The sequence below is a fragment of the Sinohyriopsis cumingii genome, chromosome 6, assembly GCF_028554795.1.
Source record: "Sinohyriopsis cumingii isolate HCF-2022 chromosome 6, ASM2855479v2, whole genome shotgun sequence".
NCBI classification, from domain to species: domain Eukaryota; kingdom Metazoa; phylum Mollusca; class Bivalvia; order Unionida; family Unionidae; genus Sinohyriopsis; species Sinohyriopsis cumingii.
The window spans coordinates 90,169,386-90,196,193 of record NC_142966.1 but is presented as its reverse complement, the minus strand read 5'-3'; the positions used below and the strand labels follow the sequence as shown (position 1 = coordinate 90,196,193).

At 34.4% G+C, this 26,808-nt stretch overlaps 1 protein-coding gene across 1 annotated transcript in view; it reads right to left on the bottom strand.

Moving 5' to 3' along the window:
• Positions 1 to 26,808, bottom strand: part of LOC149797418 (syntaxin-binding protein 4-like) — a 104,956-nt gene that overhangs the window by 23,344 nt on the left and 54,804 nt on the right. The window contains exons 15-19 of the mRNA XM_089962208.1: positions 25,075 to 25,239; positions 17,771 to 17,887; positions 5,808 to 5,854; positions 4,863 to 5,005; positions 2,111 to 2,168 (exon numbers count right to left, since the gene is read on the bottom strand). Coding sequence (XP_089818334.1) covers positions 2,111 to 2,168; positions 4,863 to 5,005; positions 5,808 to 5,854; positions 17,771 to 17,887; positions 25,075 to 25,239 — 530 coding nt within the window. The remainder of the gene's footprint in view (positions 1 to 2,110; positions 2,169 to 4,862; positions 5,006 to 5,807; positions 5,855 to 17,770; positions 17,888 to 25,074; positions 25,240 to 26,808) is intronic.

The window sequence follows — 26,808 nt, the reverse complement described above, 5'->3', positions numbered from 1 at the left end:
AGTAAAAACCACATGTTGATATGGGGACCAATCATTCAAGAGGTCATTTAGTAAAAACCACATGTTGACTTGGTTACCAATCATTCAAGAAGAGTAGTGATAACATGATTTTCAAGATGGCTGCCATTGTGTTGGTCAGAGTGGATGACCAAGTAGCACCATTTCCTTTAGGACCAACTTGTGTGTGTAAAGTTTCAAGGCAATCCTCCAAATAAATTAGTAGTGATAACAACTTGTATTAATGAACAAAAAGATGACAGATGATGGACAATGGACAGCAGACCATCCCATAAGGTCTTCTGGTCTATGACCATTAGAACTAAAAACTAAAACTTTAGTCAGCATCAACATCATCTTGACAGTTAGTCTACACAATTTCAATATAATTCTGCAGGTGGAATGGTAGAAGTGGTGAACTCAATTCCCTCCCAAAAACATTAACAAAAGTTCAAAAAAGGCACATGTACATGCAATAGGAATTTCAAATAGCATCCAGTTTTGTTTAACAGATGCAGAGCAATGCTGGTTAAAAAAAAGTGTGCTCAGACAGAATGACTTATGGAAAAGATGGACAGATGGCCAGAAAATATGATTACTACAGGGCTCTCACTTCCCAATGCAGGGTTCTAATGAAAAAGATCCCCATCAAAGAGGCTGATGTACAGGTGAAAGGCATGACATTTAAATAGCTAAGAATAACTTTCATTCTTCTACTGTCACCTGCTATAATTTCTGCCCCAGGAACAGTCAAATAAATCATCCACCAAATTTGTATTGTTATGCTGGTCAAAACACCAACAAAGGTTTGGGTGCTGATTTATCAGACTACCTTAATAAGTGATAAAGTGTTAAATATAAATGAAAGTATAACATTTCTTTTCAGAATGAATTGGATACTATTCCTTACTCTTATGGAATAAGAGATAAAGATTTCACTTGACTAAGAATACAAGCTAAATTGGTGGTAATAGTTGCTGAATTCCCAAAGGAAAATCAGAAGTTTCAGATGTCAATTCATCTTACTAAAAACAATTAATTTCACACCTGAGGGTTGACCAATTGTCCTCTGATCTTTGTGTTATAGTTCCCATGGACTGCATGCATAACACTTTTTTAAGTACGTATAATTATCATGAAACGTTGATAGCTCAGTTGTTAGAGTGTCAAACTGATAATCCAAGGATTGTGGGTTTGATACTTGGTAGACACCAAGGTAAGCTGTCTAGGCATATCCTTGTGACAGGCACTTAGCTCATATTTCCTCAGCCAATAATGTGTTAAAATTGCTGTCACCCCCCCAAATGTATAAATATCAGAAACATGACTTCTTGAGAATATAATTCATATAAATTCTCCATTCTGTATTAAATAAAATATTTATATGGTTATTAAGAAGAGTTTCTGTGAAAGAGGAGAATTATTCAAGAAAATACTAATAATTATTCATTAATCATTGAAAGACAAAAGTTTAAGGAGATCAAATTTTGAAATGGAAAATTTCAAAGTGCAGCTCTTTTCTGGTACACCAAATTTAAACAAACCTTACTATTTCTAGGTCACAATAAGATCAACAAAAATCAACAGCTGGTTTCTGTCAGTACATTTTCAAAGTAAAAAATCTATTTCTCTTAAATTAGCAGGACATTTGTACAAATAATATCAACACCGAGACACAACCTTGTATAGAATCAGCTAGCATGTGCATAATCAACATTATTACAATGAGTTTAGTTTATTACATAGGTGATTAGAATGCATATGAAATGCATTATCAAAACTTTCATTATCACAAATCATGGCTGGGTTGAATGCGATAATTCTTAATAATCCATATCCACAAAGTACGCTTAGTCTGACTGAAACCGGGTAATGCGGGTACTAATATACCAAATAATCCCTTTTAGGCCAAGAAAAGGTACCTGTAACATTTTAGTTAATTGTTGGGCATTAATTTTTTAACATTTAAACAGTGTACATAGCTAGTGAATTCTACCCAAGCATTCATAATGCAGGCGACCAAAACAACATGCATCCAAAAAGTAACATTCTTTTTTTTCTGTCCACTACTTTATTTCTTTTTAATTGCTATGAATGAGAAAGACGTACTCACTTAATATAATATTTCATGCCATCCGCTGTATAGGCTTCTTCCCATCCAAACGGCAAAGCTGAAATTACAAATATCTTGTGTCTACTTTACATAATTCAGGGCTTAAAGAATCTTTTATGATTAACAGACAATATAAGGCTACTTGCAAAGTTAACAGTTAGGTCAAAAACAAGTTTACATTGTTGTAGTTCATTTCCATGTTACATATTTTCAAGGAACAAATTCCTATAGTACATATTTCCATGACAAACATTTCCAGGGTACATATTTTCATGGTACATATTTAGTACTCATAATTCCTTTCCTTGAGCCTCAGCTTCGTAATTAATGAAAAACTCATTAAAAGCATCTATATGAGCTTGAATGAAAATGTGATGACTTCACAAAATACAACTGCTCTTGTACAAGTTTTTCTATTTTCCTGCAGAAACATCTTGAAACTTTATGCAAGTGGAAAAACCAATAAAATATAATATGATGAACTAACTATGTTCATATTTTGTATATTTACCAAAACAGCTTGCCATACACGTGTGTAGCTACAATGATCATAATATCTCAGGCTTTCAACCAAACAATGTACAGATCTGAATATCGTGACTAAAATACATTTGGAAAAAAAAGATAATAAAATGCTCTATTAGCACATTGGAAATGTAGAACTAACTGTCACTACTGTGCAAGATGTAAAGTCCTTAGCACTAATGAATTTACTTATTTTATACTCTCACAAATCCAAGTTTAATAAATGAATTACAAGGACAATAATTTTGAATGTGGATATAAACCAGACAAAATTAAGATAATTCAAATAATTCCAAAATATTCTCAAGATCAACTGAAAATGGTTAACTTGTCTGACTTTATTTATCTCAAGTATCATCAGAATCTATTGGGTTTAATGATAATATCAAAACTCATTTTAATCCAATACACTTTCAAGTATGATATCAAAACTCATTCTAATCCAATACAATTTCAAGTATGATATCAAAACTCATTCTAATCCAATACAATTTCAAGTATGATATCAAAACTCATTCTAATCCAATAAGTTCAGGAAGGATTATGAAACTTATTTTTGAAGCAGAAAGAACATATTGTAGAAGGAGGGACAGATCACCCTTTATACTGTCCAGCAAAGGCTTGGCCCTTGCTAAACCATTGAGAAAACTCCTTCATTGTAACTGAGTGAGGAAGGAGCAAGAGATCTGGTTCAACCCAGTAAGTTTCTCAAAATGGGAAAGTACTTTCGAGTCACTAGAACCTGAATATCTGAGCTAGAGAATGTTAGGCAGGTAATAAAACTCATTTGCTGCCTTATCAAATGATCCTGACTCCCAGGGGTCAAGCTAGACTTGAATTTTAGGGAAAAGTGACTTCTCCTTTTGGACAGAACAGGGAAAAGTCAGAACTTACAGGGAGAAGCGGGAGCAAAGCAAGCCATTCAGTATATATATATATATATATATATATATATATATATATATATATATATATATATATATATATATATATATGTCAAATCAGTTAGAATGGCTCAGGTATGTAATTGCAGAATGCAATAAATTGTATGGCTATTATAGGTATGAGGTAATCAAAGGAAAATATGCTACTTTTAAAAAATCTTACTCAAGATCCTGTGAAACTTTTTTGTGGGATTTTGGACTAATTTATCAAAATGTAAACCCAGTCTGGTTTACATTCTGGTTTACATACAGTCTGGTCAGGAAATGGGAAAACAAAAATAATAACCCACATAACATCTTTAAACACTTTTTAATATAAGCTAATCCACTTTAATGAGAAGAACTGATGTGCAAAACTGCATTTTCTCCTTTTATACATCTCCAGTGTCAAAAATAAAAAAAGCTGGCAAACACATGATGGTTGGCTGTAACACTGGTGATTATTAATATTACAGTTAATAAAGTGATTTATTTATTTTATCAACTGTTTCAAGATGGAAGATTGCTTTTCCTATGCTATCACCTTTAACAAGTTTGTGACATGCTTTGTTATGGAGATGCCTGATTATGAGTTCCGGAGTATGTCAGCAGTTATTTTGCTGCCCACTAATTGCCTTCAGTTATTTTGATGCCTACTAATTGCCTTCAGTTATTTTGCTGCCCACTAATTGCCTTCAGTTATTTTGATGCCCACTAATTGCCTTCAGTTATTTTGATGCCTACTAATTGCCTTCAGTTATTTTGCTGCCTACTAATTGCCTTCAGTTATTTTGCTGCCCACTAATTGCCTTCAGTTATTTTGATGCCCACTAATTGCCTTCAGTTATTTTGATGTCTACTAATTGCCTTCAGTTATTTTGATGCCTACTAATTGCCTTCAGTTATTTTGCTGCCTACTAATTGCCTTCAGTTATATTGCTGCCTACAATTGCCTTCAGTTATTTTGCTGCCCACTAATTGCCTTCAGTTATTTTGATGCCTACTAATTGCCTTCAGTTATTCCATGTAATAATTAGGAAAATCAAAGCAGAATTACCAGGCTTTTAGTACCAGTAAAACATTCCTTAGTTTACTATCTTGATTTTTTATATTCTGTCTGGAAATTATGCGCACTATCTTAAATTATTAAAAATTTTCAAAATATATTGCACAGGAAATTTAAGGGTCTAGTTATTTTGGTTAAGTACAGTGACTGTAGGAGAAAATCAATCTTGCTGAGTATGAAAGTAAAATAACACTATACTTATTGTGAGGAAATTATTGGCTCTTAGCATGAAACTTACGCTGGTTGTCAATGACGGCTTTGACAGTTTTTACAATCTCTCGAGCTTCTGTGGCAAGACTCTTTGAACTTTGACCCATGTGTTTGCCAAGGTATCCAGGTGGGCAGGTCACTCTTGGTGCTTCCCCTAAATTTCTTGTGGACCTTTGTCATTTATAAAAGATGTATATAATAAAATTGGTAACAACATAGATTGTTTCAACATATACAGCAAAGCAGCATGTTCTAGTTTTCTAACCACATTTGGAAACATTGGGTATTTTATCAACAAATAGCTCATTTGCATTCCAAAGTTTAAAAAGGTGTAGACAATATGGGTACAACATGACATATGCAAACACTTATTTAAAGAATCAAAACCCTCTAATAGTTCAAATAAATGTACAAAGAGAATATATGCATGTTAAAAAACTTATTTCAATGTTGATTTAAAATTGATTGGTAGTACTTAAAGTTGAGCAAAATTCTATATTTGTGACTTATAAACTTTAAAAAATGTTTGACATTAAGTTTCGAATATACTTAAATAAGATTAAAGAAGGAGTCCTGAAACTTCCACATCATTCATATTCCTCTAATTAATATTGCTAATTCAAACTTAAGGGCTTAAGCTTAAGTTAATTATGAAGATTTGTATGGGTATCAATTACTCTTTATTTCAGGGTTGATACAAATCACAAATTTGCATACTCAAATCCAAGAAGAAAACAGGACTGCCTGCCAATCTGACACATCAACATGAATTAATATACCATCAAAAATGTCATTAAAGAAAATACAAAACCAAAAATATCCCTATCCCCAAACACACAAAATACATGCATTTACAGTCAACACAAATTTTTTGGTAAGTGTTTGGATGTGCAGTCCAATTTCAGTCCATAAATATTGTTAAAAACAGAACAACTACACACAATCCTGTGGCAAATCGTTATAAAATACTTACTTTGTTCCCAAGGTGTCTGATTGCTCATTAAGTGTTTCATGGACATGCTGAAAAATATATAAAGAAAAAACACGTTTTGAGGATTTAAGCCTATTTCAATGACTGTAAAGAGTTTGGTAGTCTCCATTCTCATCATGTATAGAAACAAGCAAATTCCAGCAAATGATGTTCCTCACTTTCACTGGAAGTAGAGGAGTGTAATTTTGTAGAGAAAAGGAGCTGGTGATGATGGTGATCTACAGATGAGTTAAAGTTGATTTACACTGGAAGACAACACTGAAAGTCTAGATGCAGATGAAGTCTTGTCGGTGTAAAGCTACACATAACAATTTGCTTGAAATAAAAATGATTTGTAGAGTTACTGTGCTAAAACAAGAGTAGGCAGATCACACATCCTGTGGCCAAAACTCCATTAACAGATGTTGCAGAAAGCTGATCGTCAAAGGACAAGGTTCGATAAGGGCTGAAATCTGGCCACCAAATTAGTGATAAATTAAAGTGTTTGCAAGAGTATTTGTTATGGTTATATATCAACTGCAACATATGTACATATGATACAATGAAACTGTGTGAAATTAACCTTCAAGATAGTTCCTAACTAGGCATGTTTAGTTATGTCAAAATTTTAGGAAACTTCTAACGGGTACCTGTCAATCCTAATGATTGGTTACCTAGGTAACTGATGAAAGAGAAATTGTATTAAATGTGAGCCTGAACTGTTTTGTTTTAGGTTCACAAATGCCAACCCTCAAGAGATGTATAAGCATAATTATTACTAATATAAGTGGCAAAAAGCATACTCTGAGCATAAAAAGAGCAATCTATATATTACATGCCATAATTACAATAAAACTATGAAAAACAAACATTTATTTTCACTACTTACCTGGATCTGCATTTAAATTTTGTCACAAATCGGCTAAATCGATGTGGATTAGTAGTTAGTTCAAGAGTAAAGACACAAAAGAAAATGATAAATTATTTATGAATAGCACTCACTTTAACTAGACTACCTTCCACAAATAGTTGTAAAGACCACAAATGATGACTGCTGTATTACGTTATTGTCAAATTCTTATTTCAAAATTTTTAAAGGGCTATTTATTTTTCCTTTAACGTATGCAACATGTTTTTAAGTTTAACAAAATCCCTCTTCTCTAACATTTTTTGGTCATATAACATCCATCAATCACACTGATAAAGCTCATTTATAATGATATCTGGCACTATTTAATTTCAATTTAGACTTCTCTGCTATGTATGTAGCATCAAAATACAATGACTCTGTGACAAGTGGTTTCACATTCAAGAAACCCGTCTGTTTTCTTGGAACTGTTTCATGTACTACTATAAACAGATTATAACTAGACATTAACTCTAGTTTTGGTTGTATCTATTACCCAAATGAACTCACAAGGTGACTTCATTATGTATGTACAGTGTGACCCTGCTATAGCATGGTAGTTGGGAACCATAGAACCCAACCATGTTATAGGTCAAACTGTGTTATAAGCAACCAGGTCAGTTAGCTGAAGAAAATGATGCATATACCCCCAAAAAATTGCAGGGGGGGGGGGTATGTAATAAAGCGGGCAGTAAAATACATGCTTCATCAACACAGTTACCATCTTAAATTGATGCATATTAAATGATAAATACACCTTTATTGAAAACAGATTTGGCATATATATTTTTCATTTATTCAGAGAACCATGACTTGGTACATATACTTGAATACTGTTTATATATACACATGTATATGTCTAATGTATAGCATGAATAGAGCATCAACACCATGTACTCAACCGCGAATCACATCATATATAATGAATCCACAATACAAGTGATTATAATGAAAATATGCATACACAGAGATTTAAAATATTCAATAATTTTGTCACAGTTCATATTGGTCTGAATTTAGTGGAAAAACATAACACAATCACATAATGAATGACGAAGCACATCAACTTTTCAGTACGTCCCAAGTCGGTAAAAGTTAGTTTGCATTTTAAGCCTCTGTTGGTAGCATTCGTAAGCATAAACTTTTGCTTTAGAGAACCAAACAAATGCCCATTTCTTATTGTGGTGGCAACATCAAATAATTGTATTGCATGATTGAGACTGATTTTTTTCCATTTGCTGAGCACATTTTTATAACAATCGGTGCTTCAAAGGTAATCTGTTTCCTTTGAAATTTCAGCAAACTATTTTATCTGGGTACAGTTGTAAAAAGGAATTGGCCGTCGTTTGGACTATTCTAGTTACTGTTCCTACCTGCCTACTGAATAAACCAATAAGCATGATGTGGGTTTTTTGTTTTTGTTTTTTATACATATTTTTTTTACATTTGTGGTAGCAGCATGATGCTGCCTTCCATGCACACGTAAAAAATTTAGCAAAGGGTCAACGGACAATAGATACGCAGGTGTTCTGGTCTGATGACAGGGATTATTACAGAAAATGTGAGCGTTCTGAAGGATTTAATTCTGAGTAAAGAGAAGAAGAGTTTTACTTACCATCCACATACAAATGTCAATTTTTGTAAATATATTAATTAGTAGCAAGTGGCCGAAAATCCAACGAAAGACAAATTATGAGATAATGCCTCATCCAGTTGATCTCCATTACCAGAAATGTCAACAACAATAAAGTAGATATCTCACAACATGCAGTGCTCATGCTAGATGTCAAGATAAGCTGATTATGATATAACAATGCACTGGTTAGATGGTCTGTCAATATGGACAAAGAATTTCTTTATGTAACAATAGATAAATTTCATTACATTTTATATCCAGTTCGTGGCTTCCTTTAATGGGGCCTCTGAATTTCTCAACTCTGAACCAATGGCTGTATATATAAGTTTAAACAGCCTTCAATGTCGCCCATTTAAAAAAATCGCCAGATGGTTATTTTGCCATCAATAAGGGAAAAAAATGCAAGTCTGCAACATTGGCAAAGCCCTACGCGATCCCAGAATAAACATTTTAAATGTTATTTTTCATACTTTTAAGAAGAAAAAACTACTTTATCATGTACGAGAAAAATACATACAAAATTTTAGGAGCCATGCCATGATTGTCATGTAATATTCATATGCGATCTCTTCCCCAAAATGATAAAACACTTTTTATGTTTTTTTCGTGCTTTTAAGAAAGAATTTTTTTCGTGTACGAGAAAAACACATGTACATGAAATTTCAGGAGCCATACAACGATCATGTTACATCAGAATTTGTGTTATAATGGAGAATGATACAGCAGGGTCACAAATATATATATATATATATATATATATATATATATATATATATATATATATATATATATATAGTGTGACCTCACTATATAGACTGAACTGTGTTATAAGCATCCAGGTCAGTTTGCTGAAGAAAGTGATGCATGCACCCCAAACAAATTGCAGGGATGGGGTTAGGTAATAATTGCTGGCACAAAAATATGTGCTTCATTGGTACAGTTACCATCTTAAATCGATGCATATTAAATGAGAAATACACCTGTAGTGAAAACTGAGACAGTATATTTAATATTTTACTTTATTCAGTGAACTATGCATTGGTACATATAAGTGTATACTGTTTATATATACATGACTGATGTATAGTATGAACAGAGTATCAATACCGTGTACTCACCTGTGAATCTCATCATATACCTTGAATCCACAATACTAGTAATTCCATAAAAAATATGCACACACAGATTTCAATTATTTTGTCACAGGTCATATAGGTCTGAATTCAGAGGAAAAAATAACACAATCATGTAACGAATGATGAAGCACATTTACTTTTCAGTACATGCCAAGTCGGTAAAAGTTAGTTTGTTAAGCTGCCATTGGTAGCATTCGTAAGCATAAACTTTTTTTTCTGCAAAAAGAAAACTTTCACAGAACAGTAAATGTGTTCCAATCAGGTTGGAAAATGAAACAATCCATCACTAAGTTTGGTACTGACTTCCTCTGAAGAAAGTTTTTTTGTTTTTACTGAAAACTCTTGTCGACTTTCTTTGATGAATGGTGCATACATTATTGAAGTCACCACGAAAGGACAGCTTTGGAGAACCAAACAAATACCCGTTTCTTATTGTGGTGGCAACATCAAATAACTGTATTGCATGATTGAGACTGAATTTTTTTCTCCATTTGCTTAGTACGTTTTGATAATAATCGGTGCTTCTAAGGTAATCTGTTCTGAATTCTTTGAAATTTCAGCAAACTATTTTATCTGGATACATTTTTAAAAAAGAATTAGCCATTGTTTGGTCAATAGTAGTTACTGTTCCTCCCTGTGTATTGAATAGACCAACAAGTAAGATGGGTTTTTTTTTTGTGTTTTTCTTTTACAGCTGTGGTAGTGGAGTGATGCTGCCTTCCACACGTGTCAGAAATTTAAAAAAAAGAGTCAAAGGACAATAGAGACGCAAGTGTTCTGGTCTGATGAGAGTGATTACCACAGAAACTGTGAGTGTTCTGAAGGATTTAATTCTGAGTAAAAAGAAGAGAATTTTACTTACCATCCACATACAAATGTCAGTCTGTGTAAATATATTAATTACTAGCAAGAAGCAAAAAAAAAATCCAACAAAAGGTAGATTATGAGATAATGCCTCATCCAGTTGATCTCTGCTACCAGAAATGTCACCAAAATAAGCGGATATCTCACAATATACAGTACTCATGCTCGGCTGGTTGATCTCTGTTACCAGAAACAAAAAAGTGGATATCTCGCAACATGCAATGCTCATGCTAGATGCCAACATAAGCAGATTATGATGTAACAATGCGCAGTTAAGATGGTTTGTCAATATGGACAAAGAATTTGTTTATGTTATAATAGATAAATTTCAGTGCATTTTATATCAAGTTTGTGGCTTCCTTTCATGCGGCCTCTGAATTTCTCCACTCCAAAACAATGGTTGTATATACAAGTTTAAACAGCCAACAATGTCAACAGTAAAAAATTGCCAGATATTATGTTTTGCCACCAATAAGGAGAAAAAAATTGCAATCTGCGATAGTGGCAAAACCCTGTGTGATCCCTGAATAAACGTTCTACACATTATTTTTAGTACCTTTAAGATGAAAAAACTAATTTTTTGTGTACAAGAAAAATACATATAAAATTTCAGGAGCCACACCACAGTCATCTTGTATTATTCATATGCGATCTCTTCCCCAAAATGATAATAAACATTTTGCTTTTTTTTTGACTTTTAATAAAGAATTTTTTTTTTGTACGAGAAAAATACATGACTTTGGATAGGAAATGTCGAGACTCACACCAAGACCATGTTATATCCAAATTCATGCTATAACAGAACATGCTATAGCGGGGTCACACTGTATAGGTTTCTGTTTTCATTCATGTATTTTCTTTTGCTTTTCTTTTAAATATAATATAGTTTCTACTATTTTGAAAATGAAGGTAAAGTAAATGAGGAGGTAAGTCAGAGCAAAGGATTGTAAAGCAATGGAATGGTTAAGCTTAAAAGAAGAGTGAAGGAAAACATACTTTCTATAGAAATCAACAATTGCATGAATCAGTCAAAGAATTTGCCATGGTCATGTGAGCTACGCTGCTAACAACTTTTGCAATGCGTCATGTTGATTCCCAAGCATGATCATTACCTGCTTTATCTGCAGACTTATACATAGCAAGTGAAGCCATGTCTAACAAAGACAAGGTCATCACTACATTTCTCATCAGCTTTAAGACTGCATGGAACATGCAACAATCTAATTTCTTAAACAAAAGAACTGGATGGCCATGTTAACTGCTGCTAGTTCTTTATACAATCTTGGGTCCTCAGTATAATAGGTGTCCTGTTCCGGTGTGTGAAGAGAATGATGCCATTGTCTGGCTTTCTGTGAGAAAGGCTGTGGAGTAAGCAGGCTCTCATATTTTCTCACACAGACAGTCAGTAATGTCCTTATTTTTGTGGTATCAGAGAAGCAGATGTAATGAGTGATGCTTATCAGCATCCAAGGAGGCTTTGATCTAGGATGCCTGATTCAACGATGGCAGTTGCCGGCACACAGCAGAAAAACGATCCTATAGATCTCTTCTATCACAGCCTTAAAGTTCAACTCTGTTTGACTCTGTTTGATCCAGAATCAGATCTGGATTCATTAGGTTGAAAAAGGTTATCCATGCACTCACTAGTAAGGCAATATCTCAAGGGAGTTTTTGCATTCCACTTTGTCACAAATAGATCCACCAGTGGTCCATCCCAGTAGGTACATATACAACTGAAAACTGTGAGAAATAACTATTCTGTTTGCATTAGCAGACTCGTTCAGGACAGTAAATCTGCAAATAATATGATCAGTCGGCCCAGAATACAATGAATTGTATGTAGATTTGTTGCTGATGACACCATCAAAGGAAATGCCAAACAAGAATGCCGATGACTTGGGATCTGGTTCCCTTTGGCTCTTCTGATATAATTCACCACCACAGTGGAGTTGTCAGACAGGATCAGAATATCACCAATGAAATGCTTTTAGTAAGGCCTTCATCTATACAACATTCATATGTATCAGAGGATCCTGAATGGCTTCCTGGAATGATGGAAGGTACTGTGTTCTCCAGCTCGCTGTGCATGCATCCATACAAACTGTTAACTTCAGCACTGGGCACAAGGCACTTAACTGGCCAAACAGTAGCATGTAACCTTTACAGTATGTTGCTGCTCACTGGATGTTTCTTCCCTGTGAGTGTCTGTGTCTCTGGCATAGCATACAAGATACTGAAAAGTGTAAGTGGGCCCATTTTTCAACCTTAAAATAGAGAAAGATTTTGGTACTGACCTTGTGCAATATGATTCTGACAGAAGAGTCCAATTAAAATGGAAAAGAGCCATTTAATCCTCCATAATGTTATCATGGGTACACTGATCCCTATGAGTGCCACTGCTGATGTCAGGACAGCATGCAAGAAACTGATCAATGTAGGAAGGCCCATCATTTAACATAATAGGCAAGATCAGCTTTGGAACTGACCGAGTGCTATCTTCCACATCACTTATTGGGTGGTGAGCCCTCTGGTAAGTGATATTCATTCAACAACAAATTATTGACAGAGGTGATGTCAACACCAATGCTACCTGTATCCTTGTCTCCATGAGTGCATTTCTGTGTTTTCCATTCTGTTTAGCCCTGTACTGAAGTTAGTTCAGTCCAAACAGTGCATACTGACATGTATTTCCTGAGTTGCTTTACTATGGTTGTCATCCACACCTTTCCAATGTTTACACTGACTGCATTTAGTCATGCCCATGATACAAATCTGTAACCGGAATTGGAGCAGATAATATTACAGGTGTAGCTGGCTATATGTCCTGTATTATGAAACAGAAAAATGGATATTACTGGCCTACTATACTATACAATGACGCTTAAAGTTACCTGACTGTGCGAAGCAATCAATGTAAAGAAAATGAAGATTTGTTTTCAATATCAAGTGGACGCTATTATATAAAATACATGGTGTATGAAATGCCCAAGAGATTGCCTGTACAGGTAAAGTAATTAAAGCAGCACCTTTAATAAATACCATGTGGATGCTATTATATAAATATATGATGTATACTTAACTGTCAGAAAGGTCCAAACAACTACTCATGCAGGTAAAGTCAATGAAGCACAGCTTTTATAAAAAGTGACTATAAATTATAACTATAAATTATCTAGGGGAAACATACCTGGTATGTATCTGACTTAAGTAGAAACTATACAGCAATAAGGTTGCACTAGAAACCTGTGCAAGTAAATTTAGAAGGGTACTTATGTTTCCAACAAAGTTGTAATTCTACCATTGAATGAAAGAAATTGGCTGCAAAAGAAAGAGGAAAAAGTTGGAAATAATGATACAGTATTCTTCCCTGAGGAGAGACAACTCCTCTAACCTGCTCCAGTTCTGAATATCTTCCAAAATTCTTGAAGATGGCTTGTGATGATTCTCAACAGGACAGAGCATGCTCCTCATCACAAGAATAAGAAGTAACAAAGGTACAAATCAGATTTGGCACCAATCCCTACATCAAGAGGAGAACACTTTAACTGCCAAACATGTGGCCAGTGAGCATTTATCTCCCACAGATACAAATTTTAACTAGGAGGGCTGGATTTGTTGTTGTTGTGATTGTTGTGGGGTTTAATGCCATTTTTCAGCACATGATAGGCTATACATGGCGGCCAGTATTAATGGTGGAGGAAGAACCCGGGCAAACCCCGGAAAGAACCAGCGACCCACGAGAAGCTACTGGCAAGCTTTCTCACATACCCACACTGGCTGAATCCGAGACTCGAACCGCTGCAGACAGAGGTGAGATGGCAGTGATCCGTAACGAAGAGCGCTTTAGACCACTCGGCCACTCGGGGCCCCCGGCTGGATTTGTGAGGTAGTGGTAGTACTCCTAAGGTATTATGATTAGGTAACATACTTGAAGAAACATACTAACATGTCAATTAAATTACGAAACCCAATTTCATTATTTTCACCTTAGTGAATGTTAAATAAGCCATTTTAACATGTCCTCAATACAGTTTTGTATAACTGAAATTCAGTCTATGCTAGGGCTGAGAATACTGCTGTTTGTGCCCAAACTAAAACTGTCCTACATTTGCAATTGAGAAAATATATATATGTATTGCTGAAATTTAAAACCACTCTTTTTGGACAAAACTGCAAAATGTTATAATGAATGAGTTGGAATACATAACTGCCAACTGCATTATGGCTTTTGTACTAATTGGATTCATGGTTTGTGCAGGGTAATTCCCATGTTACTATAATTAGCACCATTGTAAAGCAGAGAGAATGACCTATATTTTGATACCTTTACTGTGTAGATAAGTTTTTCTTTTTCTTTTCTTTTCCTTCAAATTCACAAGCTCTTGCAAAAACAGAAAGACTGCAATCTAATGGATTACATATCTTTTCCTAGCATCATATGTCCACATCTGCCTGCCATTGAAAAACTGAATAGAAGAACATCAAGTAAGCAATCAGATGATGAATTAGTAGAAAGTGTCAAAAGCATAGCAAAGCCAAAACAGAAATTTTCAGAAAGTGACTTTGTTGAACTAAAAGATGAAGTGCACCATTTTGAAGAAATACTGAGTGAGAAAAATTCAATTATTTCTGCAATGGAACACGAAAACATAAGTTAAAAAGTGAAAATGCTGTATTGCAGATTCAGATTCAAACTATGAAACTGGAGATGAAAACAAAAATAGTATTCAGCAAAACTTTAAAGACATAAAGAAAGCAAAAATGGGAGAAAAGTTTACAACTTTGCAGAAGAAAATGAAAAGAGATACCATTATTAAAGACCTGAAATAAAAAATCGACTTTTGGAAAGTTTCTGCTTAACAGCATTGACAAGTGTCAAGAAGAAAACTTCGGCTCACACTAAAAAAACAAGTTGAGAAACAGAACGTATTCTTAAATCAGATAACTTTACACTCCATCCTGAATGCAAAACAAAAATTGGTCAGAAGTCGATTGGTCATCAAATAACCCTTGATGACGGTAACACACTCTAGGATTTACTTTAGTTGCGGATGAACATGCTAGAGGTTACTGTGAACAATTTGAATGATTTATCAGAAACACATGATAACAAAGATGTTATTCAGGAAATTTTTAAAAAAATGGACAAGGACTATGTCAGTTCATGCAAGTGTAATGAAGGAATTCAATGACAATTTTGATGAATATCATCAAGCTGCATTAAACAGTGATGAACATTTACACTTTTTATACTGCAATGCTCACTATCTTATTGGACTAAGCAGGGCAGCTGAGCAAACCCTTCAAGACATAGAGAAACAAGTTGGTAGTTGTGGTTGTGATAGAGATAGTAAATTTTCAGGATTCCTCAAGCAGGCAGATAATGCAACCTCCAAGTTTTTCAGAACAGATCGTGATGTGTTAGGAAAATGTGGTGATGAGAAAAATGGCATTCGAATTGAATGGATTTCATTCGTTTCTCAGCATGGCATCCAAAGCTGGGTGACAAGCTACAGCAACAGATTTAACAATTATTTTGAAGGGGCAGCTGTGTTCATTCACCATAAATCTGATATTGTGTCATTTCTGAAAAATGGCTATCTATGTCGTTCAAATTTAAAATTGGAAAGTGTGGCTGCTGATGCAGAAGAAAATCTTCACATGACCCTTGTACTTGCTGTTGCTCTGAAATTTCATGTCACTGGTCCTTACTGGGAGTTGTTACAAAGTAGTATAAAATATGCTGACTTCCATATATATATATATACAAAAACACCAGTTTTACAACAGCTCAAAAAAGATCCTTCAGAAATTTTAGACAAAAACTTTCCATGTATTTTTAATGGCGAGTTTCTTCAGGACAGCCCTATAAAAGACTGTATACAATTATTTGCAAAGTTTAAAGTGGGAGAGCATTGTGACTTTGGAATCAGCACTGCAGGAACTGTTCAAAATTTATCTTAAATTCCTCATTTAATACCCTGCATTTTGGTACAAGAATTATTAAAATCTGTTAATAAATAAAAAAGTTGTGAGATTTTGAAAATTGTTGTGTTTGCATTTTTATCAAACATTAAAATTTTGGCTCTTTTTCCTATTTCTATGATCTAGTACAGCAAAAGTTTCATACCCATTGGCCGAGAAAAAATTGGTCTTTGTTTTCAGAAGGTTTTCTCACAGGAACATAATTCAATTTGCATTTATATGTCATAGTCTTATTATAGCAAGGTTGCAAAGTCATGGAAAAGCTCAATTTCTGGCTTTTCCAGTAAGGCCATCCTCTGTAGTTAGACTGTTTTAAAGTGAACCTACTAGAAAGGATTTTTTTGTGCATGATTATAGTGCTTGCATTTCTTGAATAACATTGATTGAATCTCCTAAAAGAAACCAACTTCTGTAATTATAAAAATCAACACCTGAGTAACTTTCCAACATACATCAGTAACTTTCCAACAGAGGTTCATGTTAATATACATATACATGCCCCTGTCATGTACATACAGAACATTTATATCTCTGACAGTGTATGCTAGATCTATAGGAAAAAACCCACAGAGAAGCTGCATCTATTTATTTTATCATCTGTCCCAAGCAGTCACACTATCAAGGTTCCTACAAACAATCTTATACAACCAAGTAACAGTCCCCTTTCTCTACTTCTTGCTCAAAATATTTTACTGTATGTCACAATTTTACATCTGTGCCTGTATTAAAACATCAACAATCCTGACATAAATTATTCAAATGTTTTTTTCCATCATCTGACTATATGTATTCCATCATATGACTATATTCCATAATCTGACTAAATGTATTCCATTATCTGACTATATGTATTCCATCATATGACTATATGTATTCCATCATATGACTATAAGTATTCCATAATCTGACTATATGTATTCCATCATATGACTATATGTATTCCATCATATGACTCTATGTATTCCATCATATGACTATAAGTATTCCATTATCTGACTATATGTATTCCATCATATGACTATATGTATTCCATTATCTGACTATAAGTATTCCATCATATGACTATAAGTATTCCATTATCTGACTATATGTATTCCATCATCTGACTGTATGTATTCCATCATCTGACTATATATATTCCATCATCTGACTATATGTATTCCATCATCTGACTATATGTATTCCATCATATGACTATATGTATTCCATCATCTGACTATATAGATTCCATCATATGACTATATGTATTCCATTATCTGACTATATTTATTCCATCATATGACTATACATATTCCAGACAAAAACCTAAGTATACTCTCTTTACCAATACTAAACATCCAGACAACCACTTATGTAAACAAAATTTACATTTTTATGGATACAGGATTTTAATGTTTATTTGATATGAAATTATTTCAACAAGTTACAGGCACCATACCTCTGCAAACTGAAGCAACTTCTCTACAGCCACCTCGTACACCTTCTGTCTGGCCTCAGATTTCTGTAACTGGCAGGTCAACACTGCTAGCCTTCTCTGCATGACAGGATCTGACAACTTTGTTTTTTAAAGAAAACAGGATAATACATACAGCGAGACTTGCATTAAAAGGAAACTCAATGAACAAAAGATAGTCGTTTGTCAACAGATGCCAATTATAGCGAGATTATATGCAATTAAGAAAAGAGGTTATGTGAGGAAGTGTTCTTGTCATGGAACTTGGATCATAATATTATAATAACAATTATTACTGTGCTGATTTACGTTATACAAATATAGTTTATTCCTTAAGTGTTTTGCAGGCTCAGATTTTACCAATGAATTCAAGACTAGATTTCAACTGAAGTTAGAATCTACCTATCTCAATGGTCAAAAGTTTAAGTCTAACTTAAAACTGACCAATCAATTGTTTTAAGTCTTGAAAGTGAGACCTGGCCTGAAGGTCACAAAACTCTTGAGTTTCAGTTTGAGCATGAGACTGTGTGCTAACCAACTGTACCAGACTTAACTTAACTTCTGTAAAGTCAATTCTGATTGGTTAATGGGGAAACTCAAGCTCAAAGCCAAGCTCAGAGTTTTATGATCTCTTTTAACAACCCATATTCATAAAATATCTCAACTTAAGTGTACACTCAAACATAATTTTTGGTACTAGACAGTAAACAAACTGATTTACATTGCAGAGTATTGGAAATTGCAATGTTTAGATAACAAAAGCTGTTAAAACTGGAGGGTTGTTTTTAAGGAAACTCAAAACATATGATGTTAACCAAAGAAACAATGTTTGAGTTTGAGTGCATATTCAAGCTGAGGAGTTGAGTGAATATGGAGCAAGATGTCTGTTATGGATATGTTAAATTTCACTGTAATTTTAGTGAACTATGGAAGAAAGATGCCAATTCATGAATATGCTTACCAGGAATCCAATCATCAATTTACATCATCATAAATTTCCTTCAAAAAATATCTGCATCTATTTTCTCTTCATCTCTGATGCCAGTTTCAATCTGTTTACATTACAACTGACTGGTTTCTTGTCATATACATTCTGTTTCTACACTGAGAAGCTATGTTCCATGTATCAGTCTATCATACTGGTGCTGAAGAAAGTTAATATCTACCTGTGTCAACAAGAAAACTCTTGTTCAAAATGTTATACACAACCAATCTGATTTCCTCAAATTTCATCAATATAATTTGCGACTTAACCTTTTCACTAAAATTTTGTGCTCTCAAAACTCACTTATTTCGGCTGCAAGAACAAACTTAAAGACCTAATAATGTTTCCTACCTGAAATATTCTCAGCATGTTTTTTATTTTTTAATGTTTTTTTAATTTCATGGTGTTTGTTTTTGAAATAATATTATTAGATGTTTTTTATCTTATAGGTGTTGTCTAATGTTGTAAAGCGCTTAGAGCTTCTAGAGATTAGGTGCTATACAAAGTTCTCATTATTATTATTATTATTACTAATTCCAGAAACTTGGGAATGGTCAGAATCTCTGCCAAAATTAAGATACTAATATGTGCACAGGGTAAGTGCAGTGGTCATGTGCTACTTTTGCACCTCTGTAATACTTTATGCTGAGTTTGGTCTCTAGTTATTAACAGGAGTTAATGCTCACCCACCCAAGGTTTACTTCCAAAATTTCCTCTATGGACACATGTAAAGCATGCTGCAATATATATTTCACAAATGTAATGCATATGTTCTACAGTATGTGATCCAAACTTGTAAAGAAAAGGTGTGTTTGCAAACATGCTTAACATGTTTTTATCATATAATGTACGTAAAAATACGGGAAAACCCCACTATAACACACCTCATTATATCATGAATCTGAACATAACATGGTCACATCATGACTCCTGGTTTTTATCTTAGATGTATGTTATTTCCTGACACTACTCAAAATATCAGCTAAGCAGACAAACAGATAAAAATAATTCAGATAAGTTGCAGAAACATATGGCTTACTGATCATAATCAATGTTTATACACATCGATGACTAATTTTCATCAGGACAATAGTAATCCCGATTGTTATACAAATATGTAGGTATGGTCTGCCTCTGAATTGTACCCCACATCTGGTCTTCAAAAGTATTTACCTGACACAATTACAATCTCGCTGAGGGTTATTTAATCCCTTAAATATTGCACAACAAACCTTGTTATATCAGTGCAAAATCTGTTTAAGTTAGAAAAATAAGGCTGTCCAGTTGGATGAACTGATGGGATGGACAAAGACGGGACTTCCCATCTAATCAGAAGACCTAGATGGTGTAAAAGGGAAATGAGATCATTCTTTCATTTAAATGGCACTGATCATGTTTCTGGAGGATGTTGTTCAAATACACTGCAAAGGAAACAAGTCTTATGGAACAGGGAAGACGATACAATGGAGTAACTTCATAAAGGCCCAAGGACTTATGTTCAAACTGGGAGATTTCCATGGTATGTAAACCACAGCAATTTCCATAAGGACGGATGGACAGGAACGTGTGTCAGATTGAGACGGATGGCAAGTTCATATGGACAGATGGACAGGAACATGAAAATGTGTGTCAGATTGAGATGGATGGCAAGTTCATATGGACAGATGGAGAAGAACATGAAAATGTGTCAGATTGAGACTGATGGCAAGTTCACATGGACAGATGGAGAGACAAACTGATCTTGCAGTCTATATCTTGAATGCCATTAATCTTCCTAACAAGAAAATCTGGAGAATGTGAATTCCAAACAATCTCCACTGCATGCTTCTCAATGAGTATCCTTATCTCTTGCTATAAAAACGTGTCCTTTATTGAGTCCAACAGTACTTCATCAGAAATGGAGAGGACAAAAAGGGAGGGAGTTGGCAAAACGAGAACTGAAGCCCCTCTAAGACAATTTGGATTTCCCACTCACTTGGCAGAAAGAGACAATTTCAACACTGTTTGGAAAACAAACAAAAGTCAGGTGCCTACCAGACAGTTGTCTGTAGGTGATCTGGGACATCAGTCATTGGCAAAAGAGCAGATGTGTAGGAGTAGAAAAGCTTTCTTTCCTGTCCCTTTGATACATTTGCCTCTGAAACTGATTAGTGTGCATTGAAATCTGACTGCAGCTGGCTTTTGAGTTGAGCAGTGAATCATCCCATATCTCCTTATTTCTGATCACATCACTGAGGGTGAATCGGAGATGATTTATAAGGTGATGGCTGCAGCACAGAGAGATGCAGGAGTAGTTCCCACGGTGCCTGCCTCTGCAAGTCCTCTATCTTGCCACCAAACAGCACCAGTAATCCAAAGGAAGGTTCACTGGGTCAGAGTGGGATGTGCATTTCACCTTTGTCTGCAAGCCTGAAAAATGGCCAGAGATGCAAAGTCCAAAACTGAAGAGGTGGCAACTATAGTGTGAACAAACTTTGAAGTGGTGTGCAGAATATTTTTATCCAACGAAGCATGCGAAGTCAGATTGACTGCAACATAGTTCTTGTCTAACACCAGAAGACCTCTGATGAGGGTATCTTTTACCAGTGATATTGCAAACAAAGCTAAATGTTAACTCTCAGAAGAAAGAAACACAGAAAGGCTTGTGGAACTGCCTGGATAAACTGGTCTTGGCATATGGACTCTGCAAATTCCTAGATTTTTCCCAATGCATAGAAGATGGAAGGAAGAGATGATAAAAAAATTCAGCAAAAAAGTCAACTGAGACCTTGACCCTTTTATATCAGTGTTAAAGTAGGGGTTGTGGACATTCTGAGTTTGGCAACACCTATAAATTTTATCACCACCTTAAAGCTATACACAGTCTGCACTATGGTGTGATCTGAGCAAGAACTATCATCAGGTTTATCTCCATATTCAGAGAGCAGGTCATTCTAGACTGGATCAAGATCAATATATGTATAACACATTTCTATATTCAGTGTGCAGTCTTTCTAGACAGGATCAAGATCAATATATGTATAATACATTCCATATTCAGTGTGCAGGTCATTCTAGACTGGATCAAGATCAATGTATGTATAATACATTTCCATATTCAGTGCGCAGGTCATTCTAGACTGGATCAAGATCAATATATGTATAATAAATTTCCATATTCAGTGTGCAGGTCATTCTACACTGGATCAAGATCAATGTATGTATAATACATTTCCATATTCAGTGTGCAGGTCATTCTAGACTGGATCAAGATCAATATATGTATAATAAATTTCCATATTCAGTGTGCAGGTCATTCTAGACTGGATCAAGATCAATATATGTATAATACATTTCCATATTCAGTGTGCAGGTCATTCTAGACTAGATCAAGATCAATATATGTATAATAAATTTCCATATTCAGTGTGCAGGTCATTCTAGACTGGATCAAGATCAATATATGTATAATACATTTCCATATTCAGTGTGCAGGTCATTCTAGACTGGATCAAGATCAATATATGTATAATACATTTCCATATTCAGTGTGCAGGTCATTCTAGACTGGATCAAGATCAATGTATGTATAATACATTTCCATATTCAGTGTGCAGGTCATTCTAGACTGGATCAAGATCAATATATGTATAATACATTTCCATATTCAGTGCGCAGGTCATTCTAGAGTGGATCAAGATCAATGTATGTATAATACATTTCCATATTCAGTGTGCAGGTCATTCTAGACTGGATCAAGATCAATGTATGTATAATACATTTCCATATTCAGTGAGCAGGTCATTCTAGACTGGATCAAGATCAATATATGTATAATACATTGTTATATTCAGTGTGCAGGTATTTCTAGACAGGATCAAGCTCAATAAATGTATACTACATTTCTACATTCATTTTAATTATTACTTTCAATCTAGTCAAAGCACTAACACTTTAATTATTACTTTTGTTGTTGTTGTTGTTGTTGTAGGGTTTAACGCCATTTTTCAGCACACGATAGGCTATACATGGCGGCCAGTATTAATGGTGGAGGAAGAACCCGGCAAAACCCCGGAAAGAACCACCGACCCACGAGAAGCTACTGGCAAGCTTTCTCACATACCCACATTAGCCGAATCCGAGACTCGAACCCACGCAGGCAGAGGTGAGATGGCAGTGATCCGTAACGGAGAGCGCTTTAGACCACTCGGCCACTCGGGGCCCCAATTATTACTTTTAATATACTCAAATTACTAAAATTTTAATCATTACTTTTAATCTAGTCAAAGCACTAACATTTTAATTATTACTTTCAATCTAGTCAAAGCACTAACATTTTAACTATTACTTTCAATCTAGTCAAAGCACTAACATTTTAAATGCTACTTAATTAATAATTTTACAAAAATATTATATAACCATTTTTATTCACACTACATTATTTTGAAATGTGTGACATATAATTAACAAAAAAGGTACAGTCTATATTCTACTTATGTTACATTTAATGACTTAGAGATTATGTTCACTGCAGTTTACGTCCCTCTATTTTAAATTGACCATTTACAGCAGTTGGCATCTTGCATGTTGTAGAGGTATGACATTTATTTTTACCTGTGTGAGCATCCATGTTCAAACCATGCACATTATAATGTATATTATGTATATTGTAATTGTGCCAGATAAAATACTATCAAAGATGTGGGGTACACATCATAAATTTATTAAAACAGATTTGACTGGTATTCTATTTACCCCACCACACCACCACTCATACACACATTCTTATTAGTTGTATCATTCTAACTATACTACAGTTAGGTCCATAACCAAGTTATGGACACCAACTACTAAATTATACCTGGGTTTGCCTGTGTATGAAACATGAAATGCAATACATATGTAATGTATGGGCAAAACATTTTCTTCATCTGTGCCAGTTTGTATATATTTGCTGCTAACTTTATTCAATCTATATATAAAATATATGTTTTACATAATTAATTCATGCTTTCCATGTGTATTACATCATATATGATCACATGTACGTGACCACTGCATACAAAAAGATGTAACATCAACAGTGGGTGATATACTACTAGTTAATGAACATTAAATAAACAGTGTTATGGAATTTAATATTAAACAGCAAGACAATAATTTGATTACAATGTAATGGAAACATGGAGACTTATTTACTCTTTGACTGGTATTTCCGTATCCTGGTACCAACCATACACAGATTTTTTTTATTCTCAACCATTTGAAAGAAACACTCATGGTTTTTGTTTTGTTTTGTTTTGTATTGAGTCAATTGTCTGACTTGTAACAGGTCCTTCCATCATAAAACTTTACTCAGTTCCAATTCTTGCTGATCAATCATAAAGTTGCAACTGTTTCTTTTGAGTCTGGAGTAACATTTTTAATTGAATTTTTTAGCTAAATTTCATGGCGGTGAAGCCATATTATTTGTGACATGAATTCTGATGACCTCATAATTATTATACAGCAAGATATACCTTTATAAATGTCAGCATGTCTTCCACATTTGTAATAAGAGCTAATCAAATAATATGAGCATGTGGGTGAGTGTCCATATGTGATTCGGATTTTTAATGTAGCTTTTAAAAAAATTCAGCCATATCGCTGCAATGTCTGCAGAGTAGCAGTTTATAGTGATGTCTATGGTGAGAAAAATAATCAATGAAGGCGGTTAACAAAAAGACAAGAAAATCAGCCTCTTGGGTTAAAATATTTAACTTCTCCCCATGAGACTCTCTCTAAAGTTAATTAATGTAAACCACTCTACTGGAATTTCCATGTCTCTTTGCCCATGAGACTCTCTCTTAAGTTAATTAATGTAAACCACTCTACTGGAATTTCCATGTCTCTTTGCCCATGAGACCATCTCTAAAGTTAATTAATGTAAACCACTCTACTGGAATTTCCATGTCTCTTTGCCCATGAGACTATCTCTAAAGTTAATTAATGTAAACCAGTCTACTGGAATTTCCATGTCTCTTTGCCCATGAGACTCTCTCTAAAGTTAATTAATGTAAACCACTCTACTGGAATTTCCATGTCTCTTTGCCCATGAGACTCTCTCTAAAGTTAATTAATGTAAACCACTCTACTGGAATTTCCATGTCTCTATGCCCATGAGACTCTCTCTAAAGTTAATTAATGTAAACCACTCTACTGGAATTTCCATGTCTCTTTGGTAACATCAACAAATATTTGAAATCCTATCTGGAACCTAAGGTAAGATGAAAAGACAGTCACAATCAAATAGAGAAGTTGAAAAACAGCATGGATATTTATGTACCCTTTGCTTGCTGAGTTGTGCCTGTAACTGTGCCACTTCTCCTTCCAAAAGGTGGACCACCTCCTCATAATCTTGCTCCACATCTCGTGCCACTTGCTGTGCCTGCTCAGCCAGGTGAAATTTGCTCCGTAATGATCGGCTTAACTGAATAGCCTCCTGTGCTTTCTATTTTGAACAGATATATATAAAAATCATTACCACTAAGGAAGCCAATCCTCCATGATTATAAAAACTGATAACTCTGACTCAACACAAATTTCTGACATCTGATTAAGTCATTTTTCCAAGAATTCTACAAAGGGTAAATTACCCCTCTGGCATTTTCATAAGAGGAATGTTTTCATTTTTAAATAAGTAGGGAGTTGGACTGTTTATATATGAGACAGTAACTCCAAATAGACCCCTTGTAGTATGTTTCAACAAATATGTGTGTGATAAAAAGCTTTTGATGAATAAAGATAAAACTTGTACCTGTCTATCTTCATTACAGCCACAGCACCAGTGATCATGTGTTATGTCAATGTGTTATTTCGATGCACTACATCATCAGTGATCATGTGTTATGTCAATGTGTTATTTCAATGCACTACATCAGTGATCATGTGTTATGTCAATGACACTATGTCACCAGTGATCATATGTTATGTCAATGTGTTATTTCAATGCACTACATCAATGATCATGTGTTATATCAATGATACTATGTCACCAGTGATCATGTGTTACGTCAATGTGTTATTTCAATGCACTAAATCATCAGTGATCATGTTATGTCAGTGACACTGTCACCAGTGATCATGTGTTATGTCAGTGTTATTTCAATGCACTACATCATCAGTGATCATGTATTGTCAATGACACTATGTCACCAGTGATCATATATTATGTCAGTGTTATTTCAATGCACTAAATCATCAGTGATCATGTGTTATGTCAATGACACTATGTCATCAGTGATCATGTGTTATGTCAATGACACTATGTCATCAGTGATCATGTGTTATGTCAATGACACTATGTCATCAGTGATCATGTGTTATGTCAATGGCACTACATCATCAGTGATCATGTGCTATGTCAATGGCACTACATCATCAGTGATCATGTGTTATGTCAATGGCACTACGTCATCAGTGATCATGTGTTATGTCAGTAGCACTATGTTTTATGCATCAGAACTGCATGTAGTCAGAGACATTACCACTGAATACCAAAATATGCCACTGTACAATCTCACAAAGTGCAGTTGGTAAAATTCTTAATTCTTGTAATAACTATATAACCAATGAAAGTATCTCATTACAAATGTCACTTGATTATAACGGCTAATCAAGAAATCAAGCAACTGCTTGAGCAGATTGAGTTTTGTTAATAATGTATTAACAAATGTTACAGGTTTTGCATGCAAATGGCAAATCAACTGTGAGTAATTTTCATGTACTTGATTATTTTTGAAGGAAGGGATTAATTAAATTAAGGGGGAATAATTAGTGCTATCATGTGACCAAAACGAATCACTGCTGATTGGCTAAGCATTAAATCAATGACCAATCAAAATAGTGAGCTGATTAGTCTGCACAGGGTTTGACAGAACATTGTTTTAACTTTGGAATCCTATTACTGAAACACTACCTCTGCTAAAAACATTAATAATCATAAAATACTGCTTGCAGATTTTATGGTTGATTTGTCTTTGAAGTGGCATAGTTCAGTTTCTTTATAATAAAAAAACTC